At 40.8% G+C, this 27,110-nt stretch overlaps 2 protein-coding genes across 10 annotated transcripts in view; both read left to right on the top strand.

Annotated features, from left to right (window-relative positions):
- mtm1 (myotubularin 1) overlaps positions 1-10,294 on the top strand; it is a 40,266-nt gene extending 29,972 nt beyond the window's left edge. The window contains exon 16 of one of the 2 annotated variants that reach the window (XM_050066529.1): positions 1,290-10,294. In XM_050066529.1, the coding sequence (XP_049922486.1) occupies positions 1,290-1,481 (192 nt within the window). In that variant the 3' untranslated portion in view covers positions 1,482-10,294. Of the gene's footprint in view, positions 1-1,286 lie in introns of both variants that reach the window. The other variant, XM_050066528.1, reaches the window with a different exon arrangement.
- A 2,275-nt stretch (positions 10,295-12,569) lies between these two features.
- The window catches only part of mtmr1a (myotubularin related protein 1a), a 23,017-nt gene continuing 8,476 nt past the window's right edge, over positions 12,570-27,110 (top strand). The window contains exons 1-9 of one of the 8 annotated variants that reach the window (XM_050066415.1): positions 12,570-12,902; positions 15,503-15,608; positions 15,693-15,716; positions 19,122-19,145; positions 21,957-22,025; positions 25,248-25,335; positions 25,505-25,599; positions 25,718-25,825; positions 25,919-26,017. In XM_050066415.1, the coding sequence (XP_049922372.1) occupies positions 12,796-12,902; positions 15,503-15,608; positions 15,693-15,716; positions 19,122-19,145; positions 21,957-22,025; positions 25,248-25,335; positions 25,505-25,599; positions 25,718-25,825; positions 25,919-26,017 (720 nt within the window). In that variant the 5' untranslated portion in view covers positions 12,570-12,795. The remainder of the gene's footprint in view (positions 12,903-15,502; positions 15,609-15,692; positions 15,717-19,121; positions 19,146-21,956; positions 22,026-25,247; positions 25,336-25,504; positions 25,600-25,717; positions 25,826-25,918; positions 26,018-27,110) is intronic. The other 7 variants (XM_050066418.1, XM_050066416.1, XM_050066420.1 and 4 more) reach the window with 7 other exon arrangements.

Raw genomic sequence — 27,110 nt, 5'->3', positions numbered from 1 at the left:
TACATGTAAAAATGTAAGAATTTAGGCACATGGATTTGTTTTTTTCATTGATATAAAAATTAATATAAAATACAGGCACATAGAAGGACATGGAATCATGGCAAATCTGGTTAGCCCAGATTTTCCTGAAAAAAAACAAGATATAACGTGTATGTAGCCTTTATAATGACTGTGATATGAGCTTAAAGTAAAGGCAGTAAAAATACCCCAAAAAGGCCTAGGGTCCATAGGGTTAAACACATTCTGAACGTTTCATTCAAATCGACCACTCAGAGGTGCTACAAATGTAGAAATGGGCGTGGCATAATACAAATCAGACTATAAATCAGAAATTGTCAGTCAAATCATTCCAAAACTTGCAAGATGTGTTGAATAACAACACTGAACCACATGTGTAAAATTATTTCAAAATTGGTCAATTGGGGCACCATTAGTTACAGACTTTTGCAAAAAATTTGGCCATAATTAATGGCAGTTTGTCCAAACAACCACACTCAATGGATATTTTTAACTAAGCCATCTCACAAAATTGAGCTTAAGCAATTGACCAACAGCAAGTGACAGTGGTGCCAAAGAAGAGGGTGGGACAGCACAGATTTGGATGAAAATGAATGAGCATCTGTATGATGGTCATAAAACCTATTCAATCAATCAATTGTATTTATAAAGCCCAATATCACAAATAACAATTTGCCTTGGGGCTTTACAGCATACGACATCCATCTGTCCGTTGGATCCTCACAGCAGATAAGGAAAAATCCCCCCCAAAAAAACCTTTAATGGGGGAAAAAATGTATTTTATTGTATATACAGTATGTGAATTCAATGCAACCTCTGTTAGCTGTTAGTTCCAGCCACATTCAGCTAACAGCTATCAGTAGCTAGCTCTCCTCCTGTCAGTGTCAGCACAGATTTGTCGCACACCACATAGCATTATCAAGGAAACAGGAGGTTGTGTCTCCTGACACATTGATAATGTGTCATTCCGTCCCGAAGGCATCCTAAGGAAGATCTCTCTTTGTCCCAGGCATGTTTTCTGTTGTCCCTGGAATGACAGGGCGTCAACATTTGAAATCTAACAACCTTTCTTTTATTTGATTAGATAATAATTATAAACTACACAGTCACATCAAAGCTGCCACATTGTCTAATGATGACATATAATAAAAAGTCAGACAGGTGAAATTGTAATGTTTTAAAACCAATGACAAATTACCTTTGTTGGTTTTGTTATTGGATGCACCAGGAGGTGTGTATTATTCATTGTGTGTGTGTGTGTGTTGCAGCAGCAGAGTCCAGTGGAGCAGCGCTACAAGGAGCTGTTGGCCCTCAGAGACGAGTACTTGAAGAAGCTGGAGGAGCTGCAGCTGTCTGATTCCTCCCCTTCCTCCCGTCTGGCTAACATCCCCACCCCCAACACCTCCTCCTCCACCTCCTCCACACCACCACAGCAATACACACAGCTACACACTCCCCTCTGAGGGCTGCTTACATACGCACACACATACACAAACACAGATAAACTTGTTGACTTGCACTTATGTCCTCTTCACTCTGATTTCTGTCAGTCTCTCACACACGCAGGGAATTAATTAGTATTGTGCAGTCCTAACTGTTGATAACAGAGAATGCTAATAAGATTTAGATTTGATGGGTAATTCTAACACCATAGTGGTGATGATGGTGATTTATGCAATATGTCACAGTACAGCCTTGTCAGACTTTTCTACACACACACTCATCATACAGGGAAGCCTTAAAGACATTCAGTGGCTTTCAGTCCAAGGGCTTGAGCACACAGGACACACAGCGGATGTGCAGAGGCATTCACACAGGCAGCAAAACTCAGCCATGTTATGTGTTTTCTCTGAACGTCATACTCTGATTTGACAGAAACACACCAGGAAATCTGTTTGTGGTTTTTTCTAATCGCCATAGAACCACATACATCTGCTATAGGTAGATCCTGTTACTCCCACTCTTTTTGCTAAGCGAGGCTAACCATGTCGTTGACCTATCACATCAAACTGATGTTGATATTCTCATCCATCTAGTTGAGTGTTAAAGTTCATTTTTAACCATGGAAAGAAATTTTAACTCAGGGTCTCAGCTTTCAAATGAAGTTAACGGGTAAGTTTGGTATTTTTAAACCTGGACCCTATTTTCCCATGTTTTTGTGTCTAAGTGATTAATTGGAAGAGCAATTTTTGGAATTGGTCAAGACAGGCTGCAATATAACCATTCAGGGCATGGTTGCACTGTCAATTTACATCCACTAAAAGTGTTTGTTTTGCCACTGACAGGCTCAGATTATTATTCCGTGTGTCTGACAACATTATGGAAAGGATCCCTACAGAGATAGACCTTTTGTTAAAGAGTAAGATCCCTTTTTGTGAAACTTGAAACAGCCCTGAAATCACTGTTGTCAAAGTCACCAGACTCCATTTAAACAAAAAGTAATTTTATCACCGTAAAATACACTCCATTCAAAGTTGACAGAAACAAAATAAAACTCAAAAAACCTATCTTAGTTCCTTTTGTCACTGTTACAACAATCACCAGCTCTGGTTTGGTTGAAATAAATCCTTAAAAAATATGCTGGCTCAATACACACTAAAATTACTGTTAATTTAAATGGAGTCTGGTGAGTTTGGCGATTGCGATTTTCGGGGTCGTTCTGGTTAAACAAAGTGACCATTACTCTTTAACAAAAAGGTTTATCTCTGTAGGAATCCGTTCCATAAATTGTCAGACACAATAATAATCTGAGCCTGACAGTTGCAAAAACAAGCGCTTGTAGTGGATGCAAATTGACAGTTTGGGCGATGGCGATTTCTGGGCTGTTTCTGCTTAAACAAAAAGGATCTCTCTGTCTAAAAAAAGGTCTACCTCTGTAGGAATTCTTTCCATAAATTGACAGACAGTGGCAAAAACAAGCACTTTCACAGGATGAAACGGTGCACACATGCATCAAGTGGTTACATTGTTGCCTGTTTCCCTGCTGCCTGGCTGCAGCACCTTCACGCAATATTGGACATCACTCGGACACAAAAACATGGGAAAATAGGATCCAGGTTGAAAAATATCAAACTTATCCTTCATGCAAACTCCACTCACTGATGAAAGACCCTGTGATGCTGTTATTATTTTGCCAAGCAGCAACAAACATGTTTATGTGTTAAAATTTAAAGAGGTAAAGAGAGTAAAGCGTAAGATTGCCCATAGTTTGCCCAATCATGAGAAAAATAGAGGCAAGACATGTCCTTGCAACATATTTCATATTTGGATGTCAGAATGCTGCTAGGTGAAACTTTTGTCTTTGTGAGGTGGGCTCCTGCCCGCGTCCTGCTACACAAGCGTGGGTGTCCTGTGTGAACAAAGCGAAATGCTAATCAAGATGTTGTACAATTCTCACATCTCACACTTCTTCCTACTTGCTGCACTGCTACTGCGTGTTGCCCTTTCCCTCGAGGAATTGATAAGAAGTGCTGTAGAGCTCGTGCAGCGAATTGGGAGGCTTTGAGCTTCTACAGTGGATGTGACTGTACGTCTCCAGCTAAGTGTATATATCAGGTGTGTCAGATTTGGATGGAGTGATGTGGAATTTGTTGCTTAACATCTAAGGGTGAAAGCTTGAGTTGTCTCTGTCACGTGTGGTTTGACATTGCTATCAGCTACGCTCACCGAAGCAGTATGTTCCAGCACTTTCTAAGCTATGGCGCTGATAGTAAATGCAGTTCTAGCCTACAGGCAGAGTTCGGTTAGAATGAATCAGTGATTTACTTTGATGAATGCAGCTTTGATATGGTTTGAAATATATTTTAGGTGCTCAAGATAGTCGAGGGAAATGAAGTGGTGCTGGCCTCTGATCCTGGATCACTTCTTGTGCTTCAATGTTGTCACTAAACACAGACCCTGGATGGAGAAACCAGCCCAGGTCCATGATAGCCTTACCATGCCAAGATGTTTGTAACCAGCACACAGAAATACCAATTAGCTCTCGCTCCCCTTTAAATACACTTTTTGTAGACCTGACTGTTTCTAGTTATTCTATCCACCCCCACTGTAAAGTCTCATGTGAACACTCACATGTGATCTCATAAAACATGTGCCTTTTGGACAGGAGTGTTTTTTCGTCCCACATTTAAGTTGGATATCATGTGCCTCAGTTTTTACATTAGAAAGGAAACTTTAAGTCAATGAATGAAATATTGTTTGCCAGAATACACCTTTGTGTAGCATATTGACTATTGGTCTCCTCAAACATCAGCATGGGAATTGATGCATAACATGTTATAACTGATCAATACGATAGGAAAAGCTATAAAAAAAGGTGAAGTCGTAAAGGTAGAGGAACTACTCTTGATTTTTACAGAGAGTAACTTCTGGCAAATGTAATGTTCATGTTGGAAATTTAATGGAAGATCATTTCTAGCAGAAAAAGAAAATGGATGCAATGTTGGAATGACAAAAAATAGAAATATTGATTATTATAGGGTACCAGGTTTAAATTATGACAAAAGTAATTCATGAGTCTTTTTTGTATCTCATGCTATCTTGTAATTTTGATTCACGGTCTCAAAAGTATGATGTAGTGTCTCATAAATCTGACTTTAAGGTACACCTTGACTTTTAAGTTGCAAAAAATGACTTAAAGTCAAAATCATGACTAATCTCATGATTATGACTTAAAGGGTAACTTTGGTATTTTTCATCCTGGACTCTGTTTTTGCATGTATTTGTCTCTAAGTGACTCATGGGAGCAACATTTTTTGAAATACTTTACAGTATTAAGTAAGAACACTGTAGTCAGCAGCAGTGAAACATGCTGCAGTGTAACCACCCTTGCCTTGTTCTCACTGTCAGTTTACAAAATTAAAAGTGCTTGTTTTATGTCACTTACAGGCTCAGATTGCGTCATTGTTTCTGACAACATTATCCCTACAGAGATAGAGCTTTTTGAACTTTTTTGTTTTACATAGACAGACCCAAATTTGCCATTGCCAGATACTTACTGTCAGTGGCAAAAGCAAGCACTTTCAGTGGATGTAAATTGGCAGTTTGGGCAAAGGCGATTTTTTTTTTTTGGCTGTTTCTGGTTAAACCCAATGAACCTTACTCATTACAAAAATGCCTATCTCTGTAGGGATCTGTTCAATAAATTGTCAGACACAATAATAACCTGAACCTGACTGTGGCAAAAACAAGCGCTTGTTGTGGATGCAAATTGACTGGTTTGGTGATGGTGATTTCTGGGCTTTTTTTGCTTAAACAAAAAGGATCTTACTCTCTAATAAAAAGGACTATCTCTGTAGGGATCATTTTTATACATTTTCATAGGAATATGGGAAAATAGGTTCAGGTAAAAAAAAAAATAACGAAGTTACCCTTTGATACCTCATCATTTTGACTTACCTTGAGTATTTTTATTTATAATTTCACTTTTTTCCTGACTCAAAAGAGCTTTTATTTAATTCCCCAAAAAGAACACATCGCATCCAACCTGTCCAAAAAGCACATTGTTTAATAGTTGTCTCTTTGGGTTCTGGGGCTGTCATGGAACCGGTGCATACAGAGCAGTGTGCAGAGTCAAACTCAGGACATCACATGGACAACAGTGTGTGGGGGGTTTAAAGAGGGATGTTGGAAACAGAATCAAACTGCCTGATATGAGGATTTTGCTGCTAACTCCAAGGGCTCCCATTTTGGTTAGTTTAAAAACAGCTGACACAAACTTGGACAGCAGAATAATGGCCAGCATGCTGGTAACACGTCTGTCAAAGATATATGTACTGTATCATTCAGTCTGTCAAGATGATGACAGGGATGTTTATTACAATCACTCTTGAGTTTAAGTTCTCTGCCACCATATTTGTTCTCAGTCTGGTAGTCCTCAGTCTCTGGCACTTTATTCCAACATGGGCCACTTAATAAATAACTGGGGCTTGATTACTGGAATACTGTAAGTTGAGGATTTGAGTGTGATACTGCGTGTTGCCAGGACATGATAATCCCTCCGAGAGAAAATGAATAACTTGTCTAATGCTGATGTGTTGTTTTGGCAATGCCAGCTGTGGGGTCCATCACTGAAAGCAACAATAAAACCAATGGATAGCTATTAAGAGGAGTTCCAGACCTGGTCCTGGTCGCAGTTTAGCTTTAACACTGCAACAATCTTGTGCTCTGGCTCCATACCCAAGCGAAGCCGCTCAGAACTAATACAGGGTAGATACACCTGGAAGTCTACTTGGACCACCACTGTAGATCATGTCCACCTGGCACTATTTTTGTAACATTTCATAAAAACCTCCTTCACAAATGAATGTTATGCTTCAATACCCCAGAAGTTCTGGGGTATTGGCAGTCTGTCTGAATGGGTTATGGCACATCAGCTGACCCTTCTCCTGACTTGGGTTGAACACTGGTTGAACATTGGTGTTTGGATGTTTCTTACCAAATCTCTCTTGTTGTAGTCATCTCCACTTTGTATGATGTACACAGGACATAGAGTAGCCACGTTTCCACCAAACTCTCTCGGTATAGTACCCTTAGAACTCGTACATAACCCATACATGCATGTACCTAAACCCTAGATCTGTTTTGTGTTTCCACAGCAGACAGTACTCTTAAATGTAGCAGGGTTGTTACCAGATGGTGATTGACACAGCTTGATCACTGCTCCATCCAGCCACTCCACTTACTGTATTTTCTCTTTACTAACGATGCAGAGGAAGGTCTGCACCTCACTGATTGTGCGCCAGCATTTTCAGAACGAAAAAGAATAGGCTGGAGTGCTTAAAGTCTCTGTCGTAAATAGTGGGTTTGTGCATTGAGTCCTTGTCGAGCAAGGGTAACAATTGTCTCTTGACCAGTAAACGGACTACAGTGTTTCTAGCTGCGCTTTTTGGTATCGGATCAATCTGTGAGGTACCTGAGCAGAGAGGTAACAAAAAAAACATGACGTAATGGAACGGTCCTTTTGGAACCATCCACAACTTTTGACAATGGGAATGCAAAAATAACCGTTCTAATGTATAACGAACTGAACTGAACTGAACCAGAATGCTTGGTGGAAACGAGGCTAATAGTATTTTACCTCTGGGACCCTTAATGCCCAAAGTATTTCCTCCCAATTTGCTTTTCTACAGCATCATCAAGTCCTAAATAAGCAGAGAGGAATTTTAGTTAAGGAGGTTCAGAAAAAGCCAGCTCAGACTCCAATTTCCCTCACATTGTTTTGTTCAACTCATAGGGTTTTAGCAAGTCAGAAGCAATGAACAGTGGTGATAGTTTCAATTGTGAATGAGGTGCAATAAGTCATTTTGCTAAGTGTGTCAGGTCATGTCCAGATTTGTGCCTTGATTCTTGTGAGAATCACCTTCACCTCTTAAGGGAAAACACACTCTAGCTATCCTGGGTCATGTTTGAGATTGACTGCTCTGGGTTCCAAAGGAAGAAAGCTCTGTATGATTTTGAAGGATGTCATGCTGTTGTTTATGGATCTGTGCCAGTTTGAAGTGGGAGGAAGTGGGCGGGCAATGCAGGCATTCCTCCAGCAACTACAGATTGCAGAGGACAGGCCAAGGTACCTTTCCCTGTGTTAAAGAAAGCCTTTGTTTATCTCCTCCAAATCCTACACTGTGTGACTCTGCAATAGATCACATAGTAGCAAGAAAAACTACAACTTTTCTGGTTGAACTTTAAGGGACCCTGTTGGCCAACTGTAGTTAAGATTGTTTCCTCAGTGCATTTATTACAGAGATACAGAAGGTCCAAGGCATATTCAGCTTAGTGCAAATCTTCTGTCTGAACTGAAGATATGTTTTCCAAAGCTGCCTTACTGATGAGGATATTTTGAGCTTGCAAGCCAGTTACCAGTCCATCCAAGAGCCATCTTGGCTTTATTAAAAACTCAACTGTGCCCAAACCTGCTTTGAGGACAAAAAATAAGGACCCAAAGCTATATTTCAATTGCTACTGGTCCTCAGCTTGCCAGGTAGAGTTGCTACAATGTTGTCAGGATACCAGTCTTAAACTTAGCTTCAATACTAGTATAGAAAAAAATGATACTTATTAGCTCTTTTGATACCATGGCAAAAAGAAAGAAGTCTTTAGCACACAAAATAGGATTTTTTTTTTTTTTTTTAATGAACAACTTGCACAAAATGCTGATACAGAGAAAGTCACTTTAGACATACCAACAAGTTTGTAATAATGCTAATAATTATGACAATTGAAATCTGATTGTAGATCTGTTTTTAAGAGCTTAGTGATACTATCAAATAAATAATTAATGGGTATCATATAGTTTTAAACACTTGGTATGGAAAAAGCATTGATACTTTTGACCACCTTAATTGGGACACTGACTGAGTCTTTTCCCTCTGGCAACTCTGCCTCAGCTTTATGTCGTTATCTCCTTCTGCTGTTCTACCAGGGGTCCTTGAAGGAGTACCAGGGAGTTCTTAAAAAATGATAAATAGTTTATTATCATTATTTAATTCACAATAAAAGTGAGCCCAAATTGAGTAAAAGTCAGGAGAATGACTATTCTGATTGGTTATCTACTCAACTGTAGTTGACAACTATAGAGTATTTTCAGATGGAGGTCCCTGAAGGAAACTCTTAACAAATGGAGGTCCGTGACTTATGTGTATCAATTTCAAGAAGGTCAAGGACCACTGATCTAAAGAATATAACCAATCAAATTTTAACAAATGGCAGTAGTACAGTACAATCCGATTCAACACTGAAATTACCTAAGAGCACATTTTAGTGAAACTGTATCATTAAATTGTAAAGATATGATTGTTCCACCCTGTAAAGGTACATTTCCTAACCATGCTAGGAGGCACAGGGTTCTCTGTTGAATTTCAAAACCTTAACAGTGAGCTTGAAAAAACAGTGGTGTAGTGGGGGGGTTTACCCACCATGTTTTCTGGCCCTTTACAGTATACTCATCCATCAGCCAAAGACCCATTGGAATACATAGTATATCCATTTCCTCCTTAGTAACCTACCCATTTGCCCAGTAGTACACACATCTCATCAACTACCACTACACCACTGTCAAGGAACATCTGTTGTTCTGGTTATACTTAAGGCGCACTCAACACTGTATGGACCTTTGAAACTGAGGTATCTCGGCAAGAGGTTTTTATGTTTCATTTGCCCATGCCAAAAATCATGCCACCAGCACAAATAGGTTCCAATCAACGATTTTGATTTTGGATGTGTACACATGTAATTCTGAGGATTGGCCAGCAGATGTCACCAAAGCTTTGCTGTTGTTACACTCATTGATTTGATGTAGTTAAGCCTAATGATGGCAGAAACAGACTGACAAAATTAAGTACTGAAGTTTCAAGAGAGAATGTGACTTTGGTTACCTGCAAGTATGTTAAATCTCAAACATGACCTTTTCTGTCTGGATGGGTCTGGGTGGGCAGATAAGAGAGAGCAACCTGATTCCTGTGTTCACAGAGAGGTGAATTAACATAGGTTCTACCAAATGGATACTTATGACAAGTCATCTAAGAAAGGTCTGATCTCATTGAGGAGGTTTGTAGGTAACAACACAGATGAGGTGAAAGCAACATAAAGTGTGCATTGGTCGGGTGGTTGTGTTTTTAGGGAAAAACAGATGAAAATCTATTTTTATTATTTTTTACTTTGTACAAGCACCATGATGTAATTACCTCAATCAAAACCTATTTTACTGTCTAAAGTTCTATTGTTGTAAAATACAATTATTTTATGTAGTGTAAAATCTTACAGTTTTATAAAAAGGAAAGTAATGTTGGTTCAGAAATTGTTGGTATAAATTGTGGATTTCTGCTCCATTGGTTAAATTTTGTTTGTTTTATTTTTGAGGGCATTTCTTTGGTTTGTACTTGCTAACCCAGGATGAATAGACAGAAGCTTCTGGATACTGTTCACTCGTCACAAACCTTGACATCTCCCTCTCAGTTCTCTGATGGATCTTTAGCTTTTCAATTCACTATGGCTCTTTGTTGATGAAGCTGAGAAGTACTCTGTCATTGTTCATTTCAAATGTAATCTTTCATTATAGTACGGGGTTGTAGTTTGAGGGGTTTTGTGTCATAATATAGCCTGCTTTTTAATAAATACACATGAAATGTGTTTCAGGATCTTTTTGTCATCAACAAGGGAAAGTGAAATCAGAATACATTTCAAATGTATTTCTTTTAATCATGTTATATCCTCTCCACGGTTTGTTGGATGGGTCCTGTTATGTAAATATTACTGATTAAATTAATTTAAGGATTTCTGACTCTGGCTCTTTGCATGTCTTGTTTATTCAATTATTTATATTGTTTTTGTTTGTTTAGTTCACTTTGTTTTTCAGGGTGGTCCTTTCTTAGTGCATCCACACATTATGCATACACAATATATTTAGGTGAGAAAGTAACCTTGATTAACAGTGCACTCTTATTTTGAAAGGTAAAGGTGAAATAAGTAGAGTTGTAAACGCTGATCAGCATTCATTATGACTGACTGAGTGCTGACTATGTGACGGCAGTTACATGAGGTTAAGTGTGTTCGGAATCCTCCTAGCATGCAACAGTCTGACTTTATGTTTGTTTCTGTATTTTTATGGGTGTCCTGTTGATCTATAGCGTACTCCACGCTGTTTCCCAACCCAGTTGTCAGAATAAGTGTTAGCATTGTGCCTTTCTGCAAACCAGGGATATGTCACACTTGTACATTATTATGTAGCAGATAAAACTTTACATTTCTGCACTGCCACGGTTAACGTGTGGTCAGGGTTAGGCACCAAAACCACTTGGTCATGATAAAGGTTATGGCACAATCCCTGCTGGAAAATCAGTGATGACTCACTTCAAAAAACACCCGCTTTTGTTGTTTGTTTTAAACAGTGGTCTGCGGGGTGGCAGGCATCTGGCCTAGGTTTCACACCATCCACCATTCCCTCCACCTCCTGATGACAAAGTCAGCTCATTTACTACGTCACTTTAGAAGCGCTGATGTAAAACAAACAAATGTAACCTATCCGTGGTTTGCAAAAATGCATGGACAGATAATGGGACAGTGAGCCCCTGGGCACAGACATGCTGAAGGCCCCACCACCTCTCTCACATACAGTAAGAGCAAGACACACAGGTTCTATAGTTGTTTGGGATCTTTATGTTGCTGATTTGCTTCTCTTTGTAGTTGATTCACCTTACTTTGTGGTTTTGTGTCTCTTTGTTGTCTTTTGTGTCTCTTTGTAGTTGCTTTGTGTGTCTTTCTGGCCATTTTGTGTCTGTAGTTGCTTTTGGTTTCTCTGTGGTCATTTTGTGTCTCATTGTAGTTGTTTTGTGTCTCTTTGTAGTTGCTTTCGGTCCCTTTTAGATCAATTTGTGTCTCGTGGTCTTTTGTGTCTCTTTGTAGTTGGTGTATGTCTCTTTATAGTTATTTTGTGTTATTTTGTGTCTCTTTATAGTTATTTTGTGTGTCTTTGTAGTTGTTACGGGATTTTGCATGCGTGCAAGTGTGGGTTTTCTGCGGGTTCATCCCACAGACCAAAGACATGCAAGTCAGGTAAATAGCCCATAGGTGTGAACATGAGCTGGAGTGGTTGTGTGTCAGGCCTGTGACAGTCTGGTGACCTGTCCAGGGTGTACTCCACCTCTTGCTCAATGTCAGCTTGGATAGGCTCCAGCCCCTCGCAACCCTGTACCAAGATAAACAGTTATGAATAATGTATAATGAACCTAAGCATTTATGTTTCTTTTTAGTCATTTTGTGGCTCCTTGTGGTTGTTTTGCATCTCTCTGTAGTCGTTTTGGGTCTCTGTGATCATTTTGAGTCTCTTTCAGGTTGGTATGTCTTTTCGAGTGACATTTTGCAGGTGAAGACCAGGTGGGCCCCTGACACTTTAGGCCCCTGGGCCTGTGCCCTGTAGGCCTGTTCAGCAATCCATTCATGCAAAAATGTATCAATGTATCAATGCCATCATTTTCCTCTGGCAACTGGACTGTTTCTACAGCCTCTACACCTATCAGTTGATCCATTGTCACTGGTGAATGTGGTTAGACTAAGTGATACTAGGTGTGTATTTGGTAGCATCCTTTATGTGTGTAGTTAAGGAAGAAGGGACTACTGATCTTGTGTCTGAATTGGAGCAAATTACTGCAGCCAGGTTGAACATCACATGGAAAGCCTGAAACCAGAAGCTGTTATAGCAGCACATTAACTGTCATGTGTCAGTGGGTGTAGTGTATTTTCAACCAATTATCTCATTTCATATTCTAAAAGAAACAGCGCCATGTTGATGATGAACACTGGTGGAGGTTATGTCATTCCTCTTTCATAGGTTAGATATAGTTTCACATTTACTTTCACGTCACTTTTCTACAAGGAAGTGAATACGAGCTCCACAGAGAAACACAGCAGTCTAAATCTAGCTCTGACAAGACAACCCAAACGACATGGTACATCTGAACATGTCACTTCATGTCCACGCACTTGTGGAAGCCACAACATGACGGACCCGGCTGCCCGTGCCTCCTCTCATCCTCGCATCTCCGGCGTGTTGTAAATGGGCGGAGCTACAGAGCGAGGAAGAGATGCGAGTGAGGAGGAAGCACAAATAACCAAATGACAGGAAGCATTTACACTAATTTCACAGACAGCCCCGAGCCCCGGTAGAACAAACAGGCACGCAAGCTGAGGGCGGACATTGGAATTAAACAAAAGCCTAATTTCCCCCGCATCCTCGGAGCAGAGGAAATCGCCTGCCTCCGCCCCTTGTGACCTACAAGTAAACAGATGGAGAAACAGGCCGGAGCTGCCGGGGCGGCGGACGGAGCAGGGCCGAACAGAAAGCCCTGGGGCTCGCCGGCCAGTGCACCATCCGCCGGGGAAACCCTGGACAGGTGAGTGGGCTCGGTCCTACAAGAATATATTAGGCTATATGTCGACCATTTACAGTTTCCTGCTATTCCGCAACATTCAAGTCTCGATTAAATATTGCACAAATTTCCTGAATGAAGACGGTCTTGTCTTTAATTCGGCGTGAAGCCAGTGCAGACATTTTTTGAAATATCAACTTTTAAATCAGATTTTCTAATAAGCAAAGGCTGCTACATACTACCGGTTTTTAATGGAGTTTGGCCTAAGTTAACGGTACCTTAACGTTACAGTATAGCAGCGATGATAGAGTAGCTAGCGGTGTGTAGGCTACAAGCGTGTTTAAATCATTATACTGTAACAGAACAAGGAGACGACAGCACAACATATTGTCAGACACAACAGTGTGGTCTGCCAGTTGGTTAACAGACAGCTAACAGCTAGTGTTATCTCTGTAAAACACTCAGTGTAGAGTAACGTTAATGTTAGCTACAGCTAATGCAGAACACAGTATGCACTGTGGGCGTCGCTAAGTATGTTTAGGAATGCAGCATGACCGTCCATAATTTATACATTTTAAATAAAATTGTCCTAATAGGAAATGAGATCAGGGCCTGAATCAAGCCACTGGGGGTTCCGGGCGTAGTTTAGCCCCACCACCAATTTAACAAAATTGATATTTAATGAAGAACATGCACTATATTATGGAGTTCGTTATTAGGTTAGAAATAGGGGAGGCATGTTAAATAATATTTTTAGCTCTGGGGAAGGACTTATGTTTTTTATTTTGGCTTAGGGGAAGGACATACAACTTTAAATGGTTGTATTTGGTATATAATAAATACTTTCTGTCAAATTAAAATAAACTAAGATCCCATTGGTTATCATAGTCAGAAACTGTAAAATTAGCAAAAATAAATATTTTGGGTAACTCTTAAAGGGGAGCTATGCCCATTTTCAAATTTCATACATGTTAGTCCTATGGCCCAGAACAGTCCAAAAAATATTAGCAAACATGAACAACACTCTCCCAAATCCAAAAACTCGAGTGCTAAAACTCAAGTTTGTAATGTCATAGGATATAAAGTCTGGAGCTAATCCATAGACTCTTTTACTGATAGTAAACAGTATGATGGTTTTGGTGGGCGGGGCTTAGCTGGAGGCAAAACAATCCTCCACAGACATTAGCTAGTGCTAGCAAGCAAGTTCTGTTGGCTTGTTACCGACAATAGAGAAGGATAATTCGAGTCTCTAGGGAGCAGTCGGGATCACTCATTGCAAGGGTGTGAGCACACTGTAGCACAAACTGGACCATTCAGAAATTCGGATTCGCTGTCGAAATGTACCGCTCGAGTCCTGTTTTGCCTCCAGCTGACAAAATGACATCATTGTGATGTCATCCCTTAAAGGGTCCATAGACATTGAATGGTAAAATACGCTCTAGAGCAGTGGTTCCCAGCTGGTGGGTCGCAGGTCCATTCTGAATGGACCACAAGTGACTTGTAAATGTGTCAGGTTTGTAGATCTGTTGGGATGCACTGTTCCAGGTGACACTAAGAACACCCAGGGGAATGTTCTGAGTATATGGGTACATTTTCTGTTTCAGAACTGAGAACATTAGAATTGAATTAAGCTCATTTGGGTATAGAAAATAAAACAAACATTCTGTGGCTCCACAAAGTCAGGCACCCATTCATTGTCTACGGAGCAACTCCAGAATTTATATTCTATGACATTACAAGTTTGAGACTTACTTCTCTGGTTTCTGGCTTTGAGAGAGAGTATGTTATGTTCACAAATACTGATTTAACTACCAAGGCCATTGAAGCAACATATTGGAATTCTTAATTTGGGTGGTGTTCCCCTTAAATCGTGTGCTGTTTGCTTATTACATTGACTCCAGTACCTCAATTTGGTGTAAATATAGAAAAACAATGGTGAGGGCCTATTTATGGTGTAGGGAGGGTCATGCATTTCCCTCACTCACTCAGGGAGGCTCAAGTAAAAATCAAAATAATAACACTTAAAAAAGCCAAACTTGTACATCACACCCCAGCCGCCTCCTTTAATAAACAAAGAACAGTCCATAAGCATATATCATGGTAAGGTATTTAAGGCCCTGTACACCCATGGTATAGCCGCCAGGTGCTTTCACTTATTAACCTGAACAGACTTTGTTTTATGACAGTGGAGGTGCTTGATTCTTCCTCTGTGTCTAGTTGCACATGTAAAGGCAGCATAACTTGCACTTACTAACATTGATGACCGTGTGTTATTTCCAGCATAGCTCTACCCAACTTTACCCTGAGCAGAAGTGCAATCAGTCGGGTTAATAAAAGGGTAACATTGGTATTTGTACCCTATTTTTCCATATGTTTGTGTCCAACTGATCTATCATTTTTGAAATTGGTCTGGTGTTGAGCGAAAGCGCTGCAGCCCTCAAAACATGCTGCAATGTAACGTTAATGGACAATGCACACTGTACACTACATTGTGCAGGAAGTGTTGAGTTTTACTCATGGCAGCTTAACAGCAATCAAAAAATGGTAATGTTATAGGAATAGGGAAAAAAACAGTATTTTGTTATAGTTTTGGTGTTATAGTTTTCTCGCCTCTGTCTGTTCAGTCCAACAGGTTCCCATGTAGAGTGGTGTAAACAGTTGATTGCAGCCACCATCTCCAGTCAGATCTCAGGATCGGTCCCACCTGACATTGTGAACAGGGACAACAAGGTAGCTAACAGACACACACTCACAAACAAACACACTCGCACTGCTGACAGTATTACTCATCAGTTTGTTTTTTATAACTGATAGGCCAGAAGAAGACCAGATCTCATGGTAAGGCTGGCACAAATGGCAATATGTATGCACATGTGTGCTGTGTGTGCAGGGGCAGAGCTTTGTGTGTTTAGTGTATGTGAATGTACTGTATCACAGCTGTTGTCATTGTTGAATAAGCTACTGTTGAGCTGCTTTACAGTTTCTTCTCTGCTTCTGCCTGTCAGCAGCTAAGTACTTATTTGTTTTATCAAACTTGTCATTAAACCAGTAGAGTGGTGTAAGACATGCAATGTTTGGTTGGGTGCACCCAAGCGGCACCTTCAACGCGTAGAGCCAAAAACTGCAGTTCCTCTAATGGCCATGTGAGGCTCACTTCAAAAGTGAGTCAGTCTCCACAGACCTCCATGTTAAAATGGCCAACTTTACAGCAGAAATGAACATGTAAACAACACCCTGGTACAAAAAATGGTTTTGCCCTCTATAGCTTATTTTTCTGTTCATGACAACAGTACGGAGGTGAACTTTTATATAACACACCTGTTTGTATTCTTTCAAATATGGTGATGGCCACAATGCCAAACTTTAGGCTTTAAAACGGGAGTCACTGTAGCCATTTACCCTCCAGGACTTACCCTCCAGGGGCTTTTTTTGGGGTATTGTTGCGGGCTAAAATGCCTGATTTCATGGCAGCTTTTCTAAAAAAAAAAAAAAAAAGCTATGCATGTTGCAAAGTTTTTAGGTTTTTTTTTTTGCAATGAAATTGCGGATTCAAGTGAAAATTGCAATAATATTGTTTTTTGTTTGTTTTTTTTTAAATTCATTAAAAACTGAAGGCAGCTAATCCTGTGAGGTTTTAAGCAGTAATTTTGTTGTTAAATGTGAGATGTTCGTGTTGTGCGTGTCTGCTTCTTCACAACTAAAAACAAGGCAGGGAGTTTGGTGATGTTGTGTGTGGGATTGCTATGACTGGTGAAACTCACAGGAAACTACAGTGATTGGTCAGATTTGCGGAAAAGTTGCAAGGTCGTGCAGTAACGGGGATTGGTTGAATTTCTGTTTGCTGTTGCAATTGTGACTTTACAACATCCTGAAGGAGCTGATTTTTACACAGTCTATGGGTGCGCCCTATGCGCCAAAATATTAGCTGCTGAATACACTGTACTTAGTTCTGCGTATCAGTATGTATATCACTCCACAGAAAGAGGTGTGCTTTTACTCATGGACGAGAGAATTTACCTCAAGACGGCACGAAATTCAACATTAATGGCATCCTCTTTGGCTGAGCTGTAACTTTAGCTAGCTCAGTGGTGCTCCTTTTCTGTGGTAATACGGTTGGCAGGTATATTGTGACTGACACAAAACAGTTCCTACATGAAATTGCTCACAACAGGGTCTGGATTATCTTGAGTTACCAGGTCATGATTTCTGGAATGAGACATTGCTGTAGAGTTTTTCAAATGTGTTTTTTTTTTTTGGCACTTTGAGCACTACAGGCTGAGTGCCATCTAGTTCCACTATTCTGGAGAGAAAGCGGACATCTCTACAGCCGATATCTCCCACACTCAGCAACTCATACCAAAACAATCTAGACTGATAAATAGGGATAAATATCGGGATTCTCTAAACTGAAGTTATAAGGGGCTTTTAAAGGATAGCTTCGGTATTTTTCAACCTGGGCCCTATTTCACCATGTGTATGTGTGCGTATGATTCATAGGTACAACTCGTTTTAAAATTGGTTCAGTATTGAGGGAGGCGGATGCAACCAGAGCCGCGAAACGGGCTAAAACGGTAACGGGGGCCAATGTGTCACGTATAAGTTTGCGCATTAAAAGTGCTTTTTTTCACCACTGACCGGTTCAGATCGCCAGTGCTATGAGTGCTATGAGTGCTATGAGTGGAGTCAGCTGTCAGTCAGTGTTGGAGCAGAAAGGGGGAGGGCGGCCCCGCTGGGTACTGTAAATGAGTATGTGTGTGTGAAGTGTGTGTTTTTTCGCCACTGACCGGTTCAGATTGCCAGTGCTATCTCTGTAAATAGCATACTAGCCTTTCCCTTACCTCTGGGCTGTGTGATGTCATGAGCTTTGCTCCACTGTGTCTGTAGCTCTCTCTACTCGTGGGGCAGCCGTTTAGTTGAGGAAGAGGTGTTTCGGGATTGGATGTCTTCTCTTCTTCGGTTGGCAGTAGTCATCTTGGGAGAAGTGAGCACTGCAGACCCCCNNACTGGCGATCTGAACCGGTCAGTGGCGAAAAAAAGCACTTTTATACGGGACGCATTTGCCCCCATTACCGTTTTAGCTCGTTTCGCGGCTCAATACTGAACCAATTTTAGAACGAGTGGTACCCATGAATCATACGCACACATACACATGGGGAAATAGGGCCCAGGTTGAAAAATACCGAAGTTATCCTTTAAGTAAAAAGTAGAAAATACAGAGGGAATAATAAATTAAGGCCTGTTTCTAATTTAGACTGTTTCAAATGAAGCTGGTACCTGCAGTTGTGGCAAGTAAAAGCCCCAGCACTATCTGTGAATTTTATTCCTTTATATCCTCCATTATGAAGAAATAACATTCTTTGCTGGCTTGACGCTACTGGCGGTACTCAGCAGGTTGCTAAAGTTCCACTGCTGTTTAATGCCAGCATTTTTCTTTTTCTTTTTTTTTCTTTTTTTTTTTTTTATTCCGTCATGGTAACATCCCTAGAGGAAATATCAAAAAGACTGGGGTGTTGGTGCCATACAGGTGTCCACGGCAGCAGATCGCTCTGTGTTCCTATTGGTCAAAGTGAGGGCTGTAACGGGAGAAGTTGTGGAAGACAAAATAATAATTCATACATGCTAGACTTTGTGTCGGGATGTTGTGAGGCGTCCCAGACGCAGCATCAGTTGTCGTCTCCTATGTCACACTACACGAGATGAAACAATGGATTATCCCCAAGACACTCACTGTCATTCATGATCTGAGCCGACAGCAACACTGGGCTATAATAGGGCTGATATTTTGTAGTCTGAGCCCGACGTTACTGAGAGCCATTTAATGTTATGGAGCACTTCTGTGGAATGAAGTTCTGTGTCTGTCATATGTAGCACTTTTCTGCTGCTTGGTTTTAAATGTGCTTTTACAAAAGTGTTCTGCAGCTCTGTTCCTCTATTGTAGCAGCTTCCGGTTGTTGTATTTGCTTGGATATTTGAATCCACATTGTTGCATTTGCTTTGGGCTCCTTTGTGTTTGCACCTATCTGTCACCAAATACAGAATGGTTGCATTGGACTATTTGACATAGTCAGTTTCAATGATAGAGTTTGCTAACAATAAAAATACAGTTAAAGTAATCTTCAGTTTGATATCAGACAGTAAATATATAGTCACTTCCATTTCATGTGAACTACATTTGTTTTATATATGTGTGTGTGTGTGTGTGTGTGTGTGTGTGTCCTGTGTATTCGGTTTGTTAATCTCCAGATGTCCAAGAGGCTGAATCCAAGGGTAAGAATTGTAGTCTTATGAGTTTGTCCTCTGGAACAATACAGTTCAGACACATGTATTTTTAAACAAAGGGTTGTTTTGCTTAAAGGGTAACTGAACTAAAACCTCCTACAGACTGAGTTTTTAGCAATCATATAAGTTTAGTACAGCAACACTGTGCAACATGGATCTAATAACCTTGGGTTACAGGGTGTATTTATTAGCATCTACGAGTATTTAGCATTGTTGCGCTGATTAGTGCATCATTTCATGCTGCATTTCTGTTGGTTGGTTAGTAGAAGTAGGTTGCAACAGCAGTCACACAGTGAGATGGTCATCCCAAATTTCTGACACTGTCAGAATTTTATCACAGGCTGTCTTTGATCGCAAGACCGTGACAACGGCCATACTTGAACCTCTCTTACTGTGTAACATTGGACTACTGTTTCAGAGCCACAGCCAATGATATCACCACGTTTCTTTCACATTGGTCAACTTTTGTCTGGGACAAAAATCACACAGTGTATACCAGGCTTAATGGGAACAACAGTTTTTTAAAATTGGTCCAAAATTGAGCTAAAGCTGCTTTCGACTACTTACTGATAATAAGTTGAGGAACTGTTTATGGATAAGATACACAAACATGAATTATCCAGCAAATCATGAAATACCTCCTGATAAATCTGTGTGCTTCACTACACTGATGCAAAGATCATAATAAAGTCTAGTTACCACACAGCATGTCATGTATAGGTGAAAGTGAACGCTCAATCTGACAACAGTTTGTTTCAGTGTCTTTGACTTGAATGTGCAAACAGACTACTTCATGTAGAGTAAACAGGATGTGACTGTGTGGCTGAGGTGTATGCAGATGAACTGTCTGGGGGCAGAGCTTAACTGTGCTTCCTGCATTAGTACTTCCTCCATCAGGCCCACTGTAGACATCTCTGCCAGTCCCAGCTCAGTGTGCTTGGTCTCCTTTTTTTTCTGTACCTTTTTCTTCTTTTTCTTTGTTCTTTACTCCAAAACTCTCTTATGAGCATTATCATATGAATATGAATATGAAATAGGAAAATTACAACACCAAAATGTCTAAATCAGGTGTAAGTCAAGTGTAAATCTGAAACTCCAGCAGGGGAACACTTCTGCAGCTGGTTGACCACTTAAATCTTCCCTGGAAGATGGCGACTATCACAGTGTGTGGCTCACTGGATGACAGTGTTGGTCACCCTCAACAGCTATGGAATACATTGTCATAAAATTTACTCATTATACAGTATATATGGTATATAACATATATATATGCGATATGATATATATACAGATCAGCCAAAATATTAAAACTGCTGGCAGATGAAGTGAATAACCTTGATCAACTTGTTACAATGCAATGGTCTGCTGCCTGGGAATGCTTGGCACCTAGCGTTGATGTGGATGCCACTTGACATGCACCACCTTTCAAAACACTGTTGCAGACCAAGTGCATCCCCTCATGGCAAAGGCACTTCCCAGTGGCAGTGGCCACCACCTAGCAGGACATTGTACCATGCCACACCACAAAAACTGCTCAGGAATGGCCCAAACAACATGTAAAAGAGCTTGAGAGAGAGATGAGATAGATGGACTAGAGCAGAGAATATGCAACTGTTGGAATGCTACTATACAAGCAGCCCTAGCAAAAGGGGCTACATGCAGAGGATTTGGGATGTATGGATGCTTCAAATTCATCCCCGAAGGGAAATTCAGCAAGGACCAATGACCTGAGATTGAAAATAATGAATAAGCTGGAATCCCAGCACCCCAGAAGCCAATTACCAAGGCTAAGTGACAAAGTACCCTCTGAAAGTCTGCTAGATGATGTGTATGCAGTACTACGTACAATCCCCACAAGGACCCATTACTGAGACAAATCGGCTGATAAACGCCACAGCAACAGTGATCCTAGAGATACTTGGCTACAAGATGAACACTATGAGCCAGCCTTATCCGCTGTGAGGGTCCAAAGGACAGAGGGATGTCGTATGCTGTCGATATTGGGCTTTATAAATAAAATTGATTGATTGATTGATTGATTGATTGACAAAAAGCATTACCCTCCATGAAGAGGGAGGCTGGAGGCCAAGATCAAGGCGACATAGAGAGAGGTCAGTCAAGTCTCAGAGCTACTAAAAGGTGTAAGGAAGAAAAAGATCCCTAAAAAGTACAGGAAACTGTCTATACCTGAGGCACTGGAGACTGCCAAGCAAAGGCTCACAGCTCTGGCTACCTGCCTTAAGAGATATACAAGAGAGGAGGAAACCAGGAGAATAAATAGGATGTTCTCCACCAAGCCGATGGATGGGACCTATCCAGAGTGGTTGACCCAACAGACCGTCCTGATAGTGAAGGATCCCTAGAAGGGTGCAGTCCTATCCAACTACTGGCCAATAACCTGCTCTGTACAACATGGAAGCTCCTGTCAGGCATCATAGCCAACGATTTGAATCTGTGACTTGAGAGGGGCAGACCTAGTGTGTGTGTGTATATGTGTATATATATACATATATATATATATTATATATTTTATTTTATTATATATATTTTTTACTTTCATGGACATGGACTTCAGCCAGCCACCTCATATGGAATATATAATTATGTGAATGCTGAATATTTCCAGTGTTTACAGGCCCTAACCTCGTCACTCCCTACACGAACACACCAAGCTCAGCACAGCAGAGAGTGGGGAGTGACAATAATAACGGGATCCCACATATAGAATAATGTCTATTTTCTGTATAATGTCTCTTTTCCTCTGTCTCTCACTTCCTCCATGCTGGCTCTCTCCGGCAGCAAGATTCACAAGATGAAGGGCTTTGTTACCATGGAGAAAGTGATTCTGAGCATCCTTCCAATGCTTTGGCAAGTCTCTTTCTGTCTGTCTGTCTGTCTGTCCTTTCTCTTGTTCACCTCCTCCTCACTCTGTCTTGGTCTGCATGCCTCATCCTGCTCCTTCTCTCAGCCTCCTGCAGTGCTGCTGTCCTGAGGAATGACAGCTAATACATACCACATGTAATAAACAAGTTTGCAGTTTGACAGATGTAATTTAACCAGACTGGGGGTTCAGTGTTTTTGAAACTTGACCCACACCAGAGACTATAAATCAGAATATCTTATACTCTGCTGTGTAAATGTGAAATACTTATTCACTGGAGCACTGGTATACTATTTATTTTCATGATATAGGGATATTATAGAAATATAAATCAACTATCTGGTAAAGTTTATTTACTTACTGACTTTACTGAGAGCTTAACATAATTCACACTTTTCGATGTAGCCTAATCCTTAACATTGCCTTAACGTTTTGAAATATTCCTGTGATATTTCTCTGTCCTCAGTGTTGTGTGTATACCTTGTGGTTTTATCCCCATTTATCTAATATTGCATTTATCATATAGTAAAATAAAGTATGAATGGAGAAGCTGTACACTCATGAAGTGATTTATTGACCTTTATTAGTTGGAATAAATGTCTGAGTGTGTAGGTTTTTCATTCTGTGGTTTTGATGTCTGCCTGTGAACCAGCACCTCAGTAGAACAGGTGTGTGTGTTCCCTCAGTTATTTTCTTACATTTATTTATAATTTAGTAACCCCTGTTCTGTTGTAGCTACTCAACAGTGAGTTCATGACATCTTTCTTTCATCAGTCAGTTTATCAGTATAATATTAATATAGGAACTGTGTTTGTCCAGTCTCTGGACAAAAGGGGAGAGCAGACAAAATAGTCATTGAATGAGGTTTTTCTGTTTCCTGAGTGAAATTTCAAATAGCTGATTGGTTATCTCCAGACTGATGAGAGGTCATTTTCCAGGGCTCGGAATACTTTAATGTGTACATGCACAAGTGCGTGTAACTTTTAAAATTACATGCACAAATTTTATGTTTTTTTCCAAGAACTAAAACCTTTTTTTACCCCAACGTTTGATGTATTTATTCCTTTTTCTCAGGTTCAATTCAATTCAATTCAATTCAATTGTATTTATGAAGCCGAATATCACTAATCACAATTTACAGCGTACGGCATCCCTCTGTCCCTCTGTCAGCAAACTCTGAAGGAAAATGTTTATTGATTTAATTCATAGGAGTTTAAAAATGAGGACATTTAATGTGTTACAGTATCATTTGAGCTGACTTATGTTGCACTGCTACTGGACAGATTTCGAGTCTGATTAGTGAATGGCATTCTACTACATCTCCATTGTCAATCCATATATATGAAAGTCTTATGTGTTCATGAGAGGTAAAGTGGCATAGTTAATTTCTTTGTCTTTGACTGGTGCATGCTCTCTAGCATGAAAAGTGTTTTTTTCATCTAGTTTGCAGCAGGTGTCCTCTGAATACAGTTCCAGAGGGAGAAACCTTCAAGATAACCACTGGAAACCTGGTTTTCTGATAACTGCATGAGGTATCTCACTTTGGGAAGCACCTTTAGGCGTGACCAATCATGGAAGCTCCATTAACACCATGTCTGTTGGGAGACAGACCAATCATTTTCAGATCCACAGGCCAGTCCGTCCCCTTTTGCAAATGCCTGCCGCATCCCGCCTGCCATTCAGAAGCATATGTCTTTCATGTTGTGTGTTGTAGGATACCTCTATCTGTTATCATAGAACCAGGGTTACCCTGGTGACCTAAAGTTATCTTTTAAACCTCGCTTGGTATCACGCTTTGGAAGATGATGCCCACTCCTGAACTGCATGCTCCTTAGCCCATAACACCTCAACACACAAAGGTCGACACCACAAGTCCAGCCCATCAGCTAGCACACAGTTAACCATGAACCCATACTCATGACTGAGTGCACCAGTGAGGGCGCAGTGGCATCCAGGGGGTAATACCGAAAAAATGTGTGTGTCCCTCACAGAAATGCCCCTGAGCTGGGCCCATTTGGTGGCCATACTCCTGGTGGAGTGAGCCCGCAGTTACAGCCTCCACCACCTAGTAAGACATCTTGACAAGAAGGCAGGATCTTGCCATCGTATAAATCTCTCTCCGGCCCCTTGTCATCCAGTGATGTGGGCCAAGTCAACTTATTAACTTAGTCGCTACTTGTCTACACACCTTGTGTAATATGACTTCCTGGGGAGCAGGCTGTGCCTCCCTTCCAATGGAGCTGCTGGACCGCGACTGAGCGGGGGTAAGGATGGCATCCTCATCATTCTCCTAATTGCCGAGGACAACCAGGTTAACCTCATCCTTGTTGTTTTCTCTGTCACCACCCTCTGAGTTGAGGACTTGGCTTCTCTCTGGGCTTGGCCACAGCGTCGGAGAGGCAAGGGTCGGCTTTTGAGACTGACCTACACTCTCAAGCAGCATTCAAGAATCCTCACTAAAATGGTACAGTAGTGCCCACAGGACTCTATGTCTTTGAGCGAAGCCCGGACATGTTTCACTCTCATACATGTAATGCAGAGAGGATGGGGGTCTCTCCCCAATATGGTGACTCCACATGCAGCTGGGCAAGGGCAGGACTCATCGTCAAACCTTGAAACCACCCGCATTCCCCCTAGAGGATAGGGGAACAGACATATACAGCTCACCTAAACATGCTAGCTTGTTTCGTTAAGCCCTGTTCAGACCAATGATTCGTGGCATTTTAGAATATTGCAGAGCAAAGCTGCAGCAGTGTGAAGTGGCTAGTTCTGAGCTCAACGCAAGCCAGTTGAATGAAAATCCATCATCAGGACAGCTAAAGAGCCTGTATGATCTGTACGGGGAACAAAGCAAAAGTGACAGTCTGGGTGCTGCAGGCATTTGTAAAGGGGGACGGACTGATCCTTGCATCCTTAGATGGTTGGTCTGTTCTCAGACAGATGTGGTATTACTAAAGTTTCCATGATTGGTCACACCTGAAGGTACCTCCCATTGTGAGATACTGAGCAAGGTTTGAAAGAGAACTGAAGATAAAAGCTCATCTTGACAGACATTTATTTAGTTTTTAGTGGTCATCGCTGACTACTTCTCAGTAAAACCTCATCAGCAGCATGTTCAGTAATACTGGTGTAGGTGTCAGTGGTCCAGGTCTGCCTGCTGGTCCATGCTGGGTGTTATGGTCCCACTGACAGGTCTGTGTTCTCTACAGAACCTTCCAGCTTTGAGATACGGGGCGCAGGCCACAATGTTTCAGAATCAGGTTCCTCTGCTACCAGGAGAGACTATTCAGACCACAGGTAGGTGCACCTCACCTGTCCCTCACCCCTGTGTCCATATTCATCGTGTGTATTATGTAGGAGGCAGTATATATTTGAAAACATCACAGTGAATGTACATATTAATGACCTGTCCATAGATCAATAACTTTATTTCTTTGTGTGTGTGTGTGTGCATGCTGATGTGCAGTCAAGGATGTAATGTATATCTGTCCGTTCAGTGGTCTGGTTAATGGAACCCTGACCATCACAGACTACAAGCTCTACTTCTCCAGTGTGGAAAGGGTACCTCAGATTTCATTTATTATTCAGTACATTTAACTCACAATCACAGGACTGTAGTCTCTCTGTAGCACTGTGTGTCTTTGCAGCTGTTTGATTATGTCCGTCTGTGCTCATCCAGGAGTCTCCGTTTGTTCTTGATGTGAACCTGGGAGTCATCAGCAGACTGGAGACCATCAGCGTTCCCAACCAGGGAGAGAACACCAAAGGACTGGAGCTGGTCTGCAAGGTACCACAGAATAATCTCATCCTTTCAGCCATAACTGTGATGAGCCTGTAGTGACACTGATGGTTGATGTTCGGATGTTCTGTTCTGCATCAGGACATGAGGAGTCCCAGGTTTGCTTATAAGACAGAGGAGAGCCATCCAGATGTGGTGGAGCTGCTGGCCAAACACGCCTTCCCCCTCTCCCACAGCCTGGTAGGCCTTATTCAGATGTCTTTATTAATGTTGGCTACATATAACATTTTTGTGTACTGTCAGCTCCATATGTTGTATTAGTGTGATCTCTATGACAAGTGTTACAATGATAACATAGGCTTGTTGTAGTAATTGCAATTTAACAGTGTACACTTGTTCAATTGAATCTACAATAAGGCTTTTTTTTAATTGATAGGTGCCCCAAAATGTAACGTAAGAACCAGTGTAGCCCAGTGTACCAACATTTCACAATCTTTGGTAGCACAGAAGAGAAAAAAAAGTTTGGCTGGCTTGGGTGTGGGCCATCTCATATTGTTCTCGATAAGTATAATTTTTTACGAGGAAAAAAAAAAAGTATATCATGATAATGACGACATTCCGACCACCTGCTCCACCAGGTTAACATCAATAATTGAGTTCATTAAATTAAAAATCTAGAAAGATCCTAAAGAGGCTCTGTCATCTAGTTTAGGAGGGCAGGAGGGAGGAACACTATCCTGCAAATTTTTCCACTAAATGATTGCTGCTAAATGTAGCAGTAGCACAAATCTATTCCATCAGTTAAAACACCACCCAGTGCAGAACACTGCAGCCTCCACTTCCAAAAAGACAGTCACACCCCCAACATGTATATACTAGGCATTATGGTAAGAACATGGAAGAAGTCACTTCCAAAAAAGCAACCTTCCATTGAACGTGATAGGCAATCTTTTATTCATCCAAGAAATCAGTCAGACAGCCTATCAGTTATAAATCAGTAAATAAAAATAAATAAATAATACACATGCACACGCACACACACACACACACACACACATATACATATATATATATATATATATATATATATATATATGTATATATACACACATACATATAAATATATATATATATATATATATATTTAAGCAATATCACACTCGGCCGAGTGCCGAAGACAATCACAGCCGTGACGATATACAAGTATAACATCATGAGCTCGAGTGTGATATTACCTTTATACAGCAGTTCAACAGTTAAATAAGCAAGGCTGATTAAGAAATGTTGAAAAATGAGGACAAAATAGATAATTTAAGCATTTTATTTGTCTTCC

The sequence above is a fragment of the Epinephelus moara genome, chromosome 17 (genome assembly GCF_006386435.1).
Source record: "Epinephelus moara isolate mb chromosome 17, YSFRI_EMoa_1.0, whole genome shotgun sequence".
In the NCBI taxonomy this organism is placed as follows: Eukaryota; Metazoa; Chordata; class Actinopteri; order Perciformes; family Serranidae; genus Epinephelus; species Epinephelus moara.
Note: the sequence above shows the minus strand (reverse complement) of the source record. Positions and strands in the feature narration are given on the sequence as shown.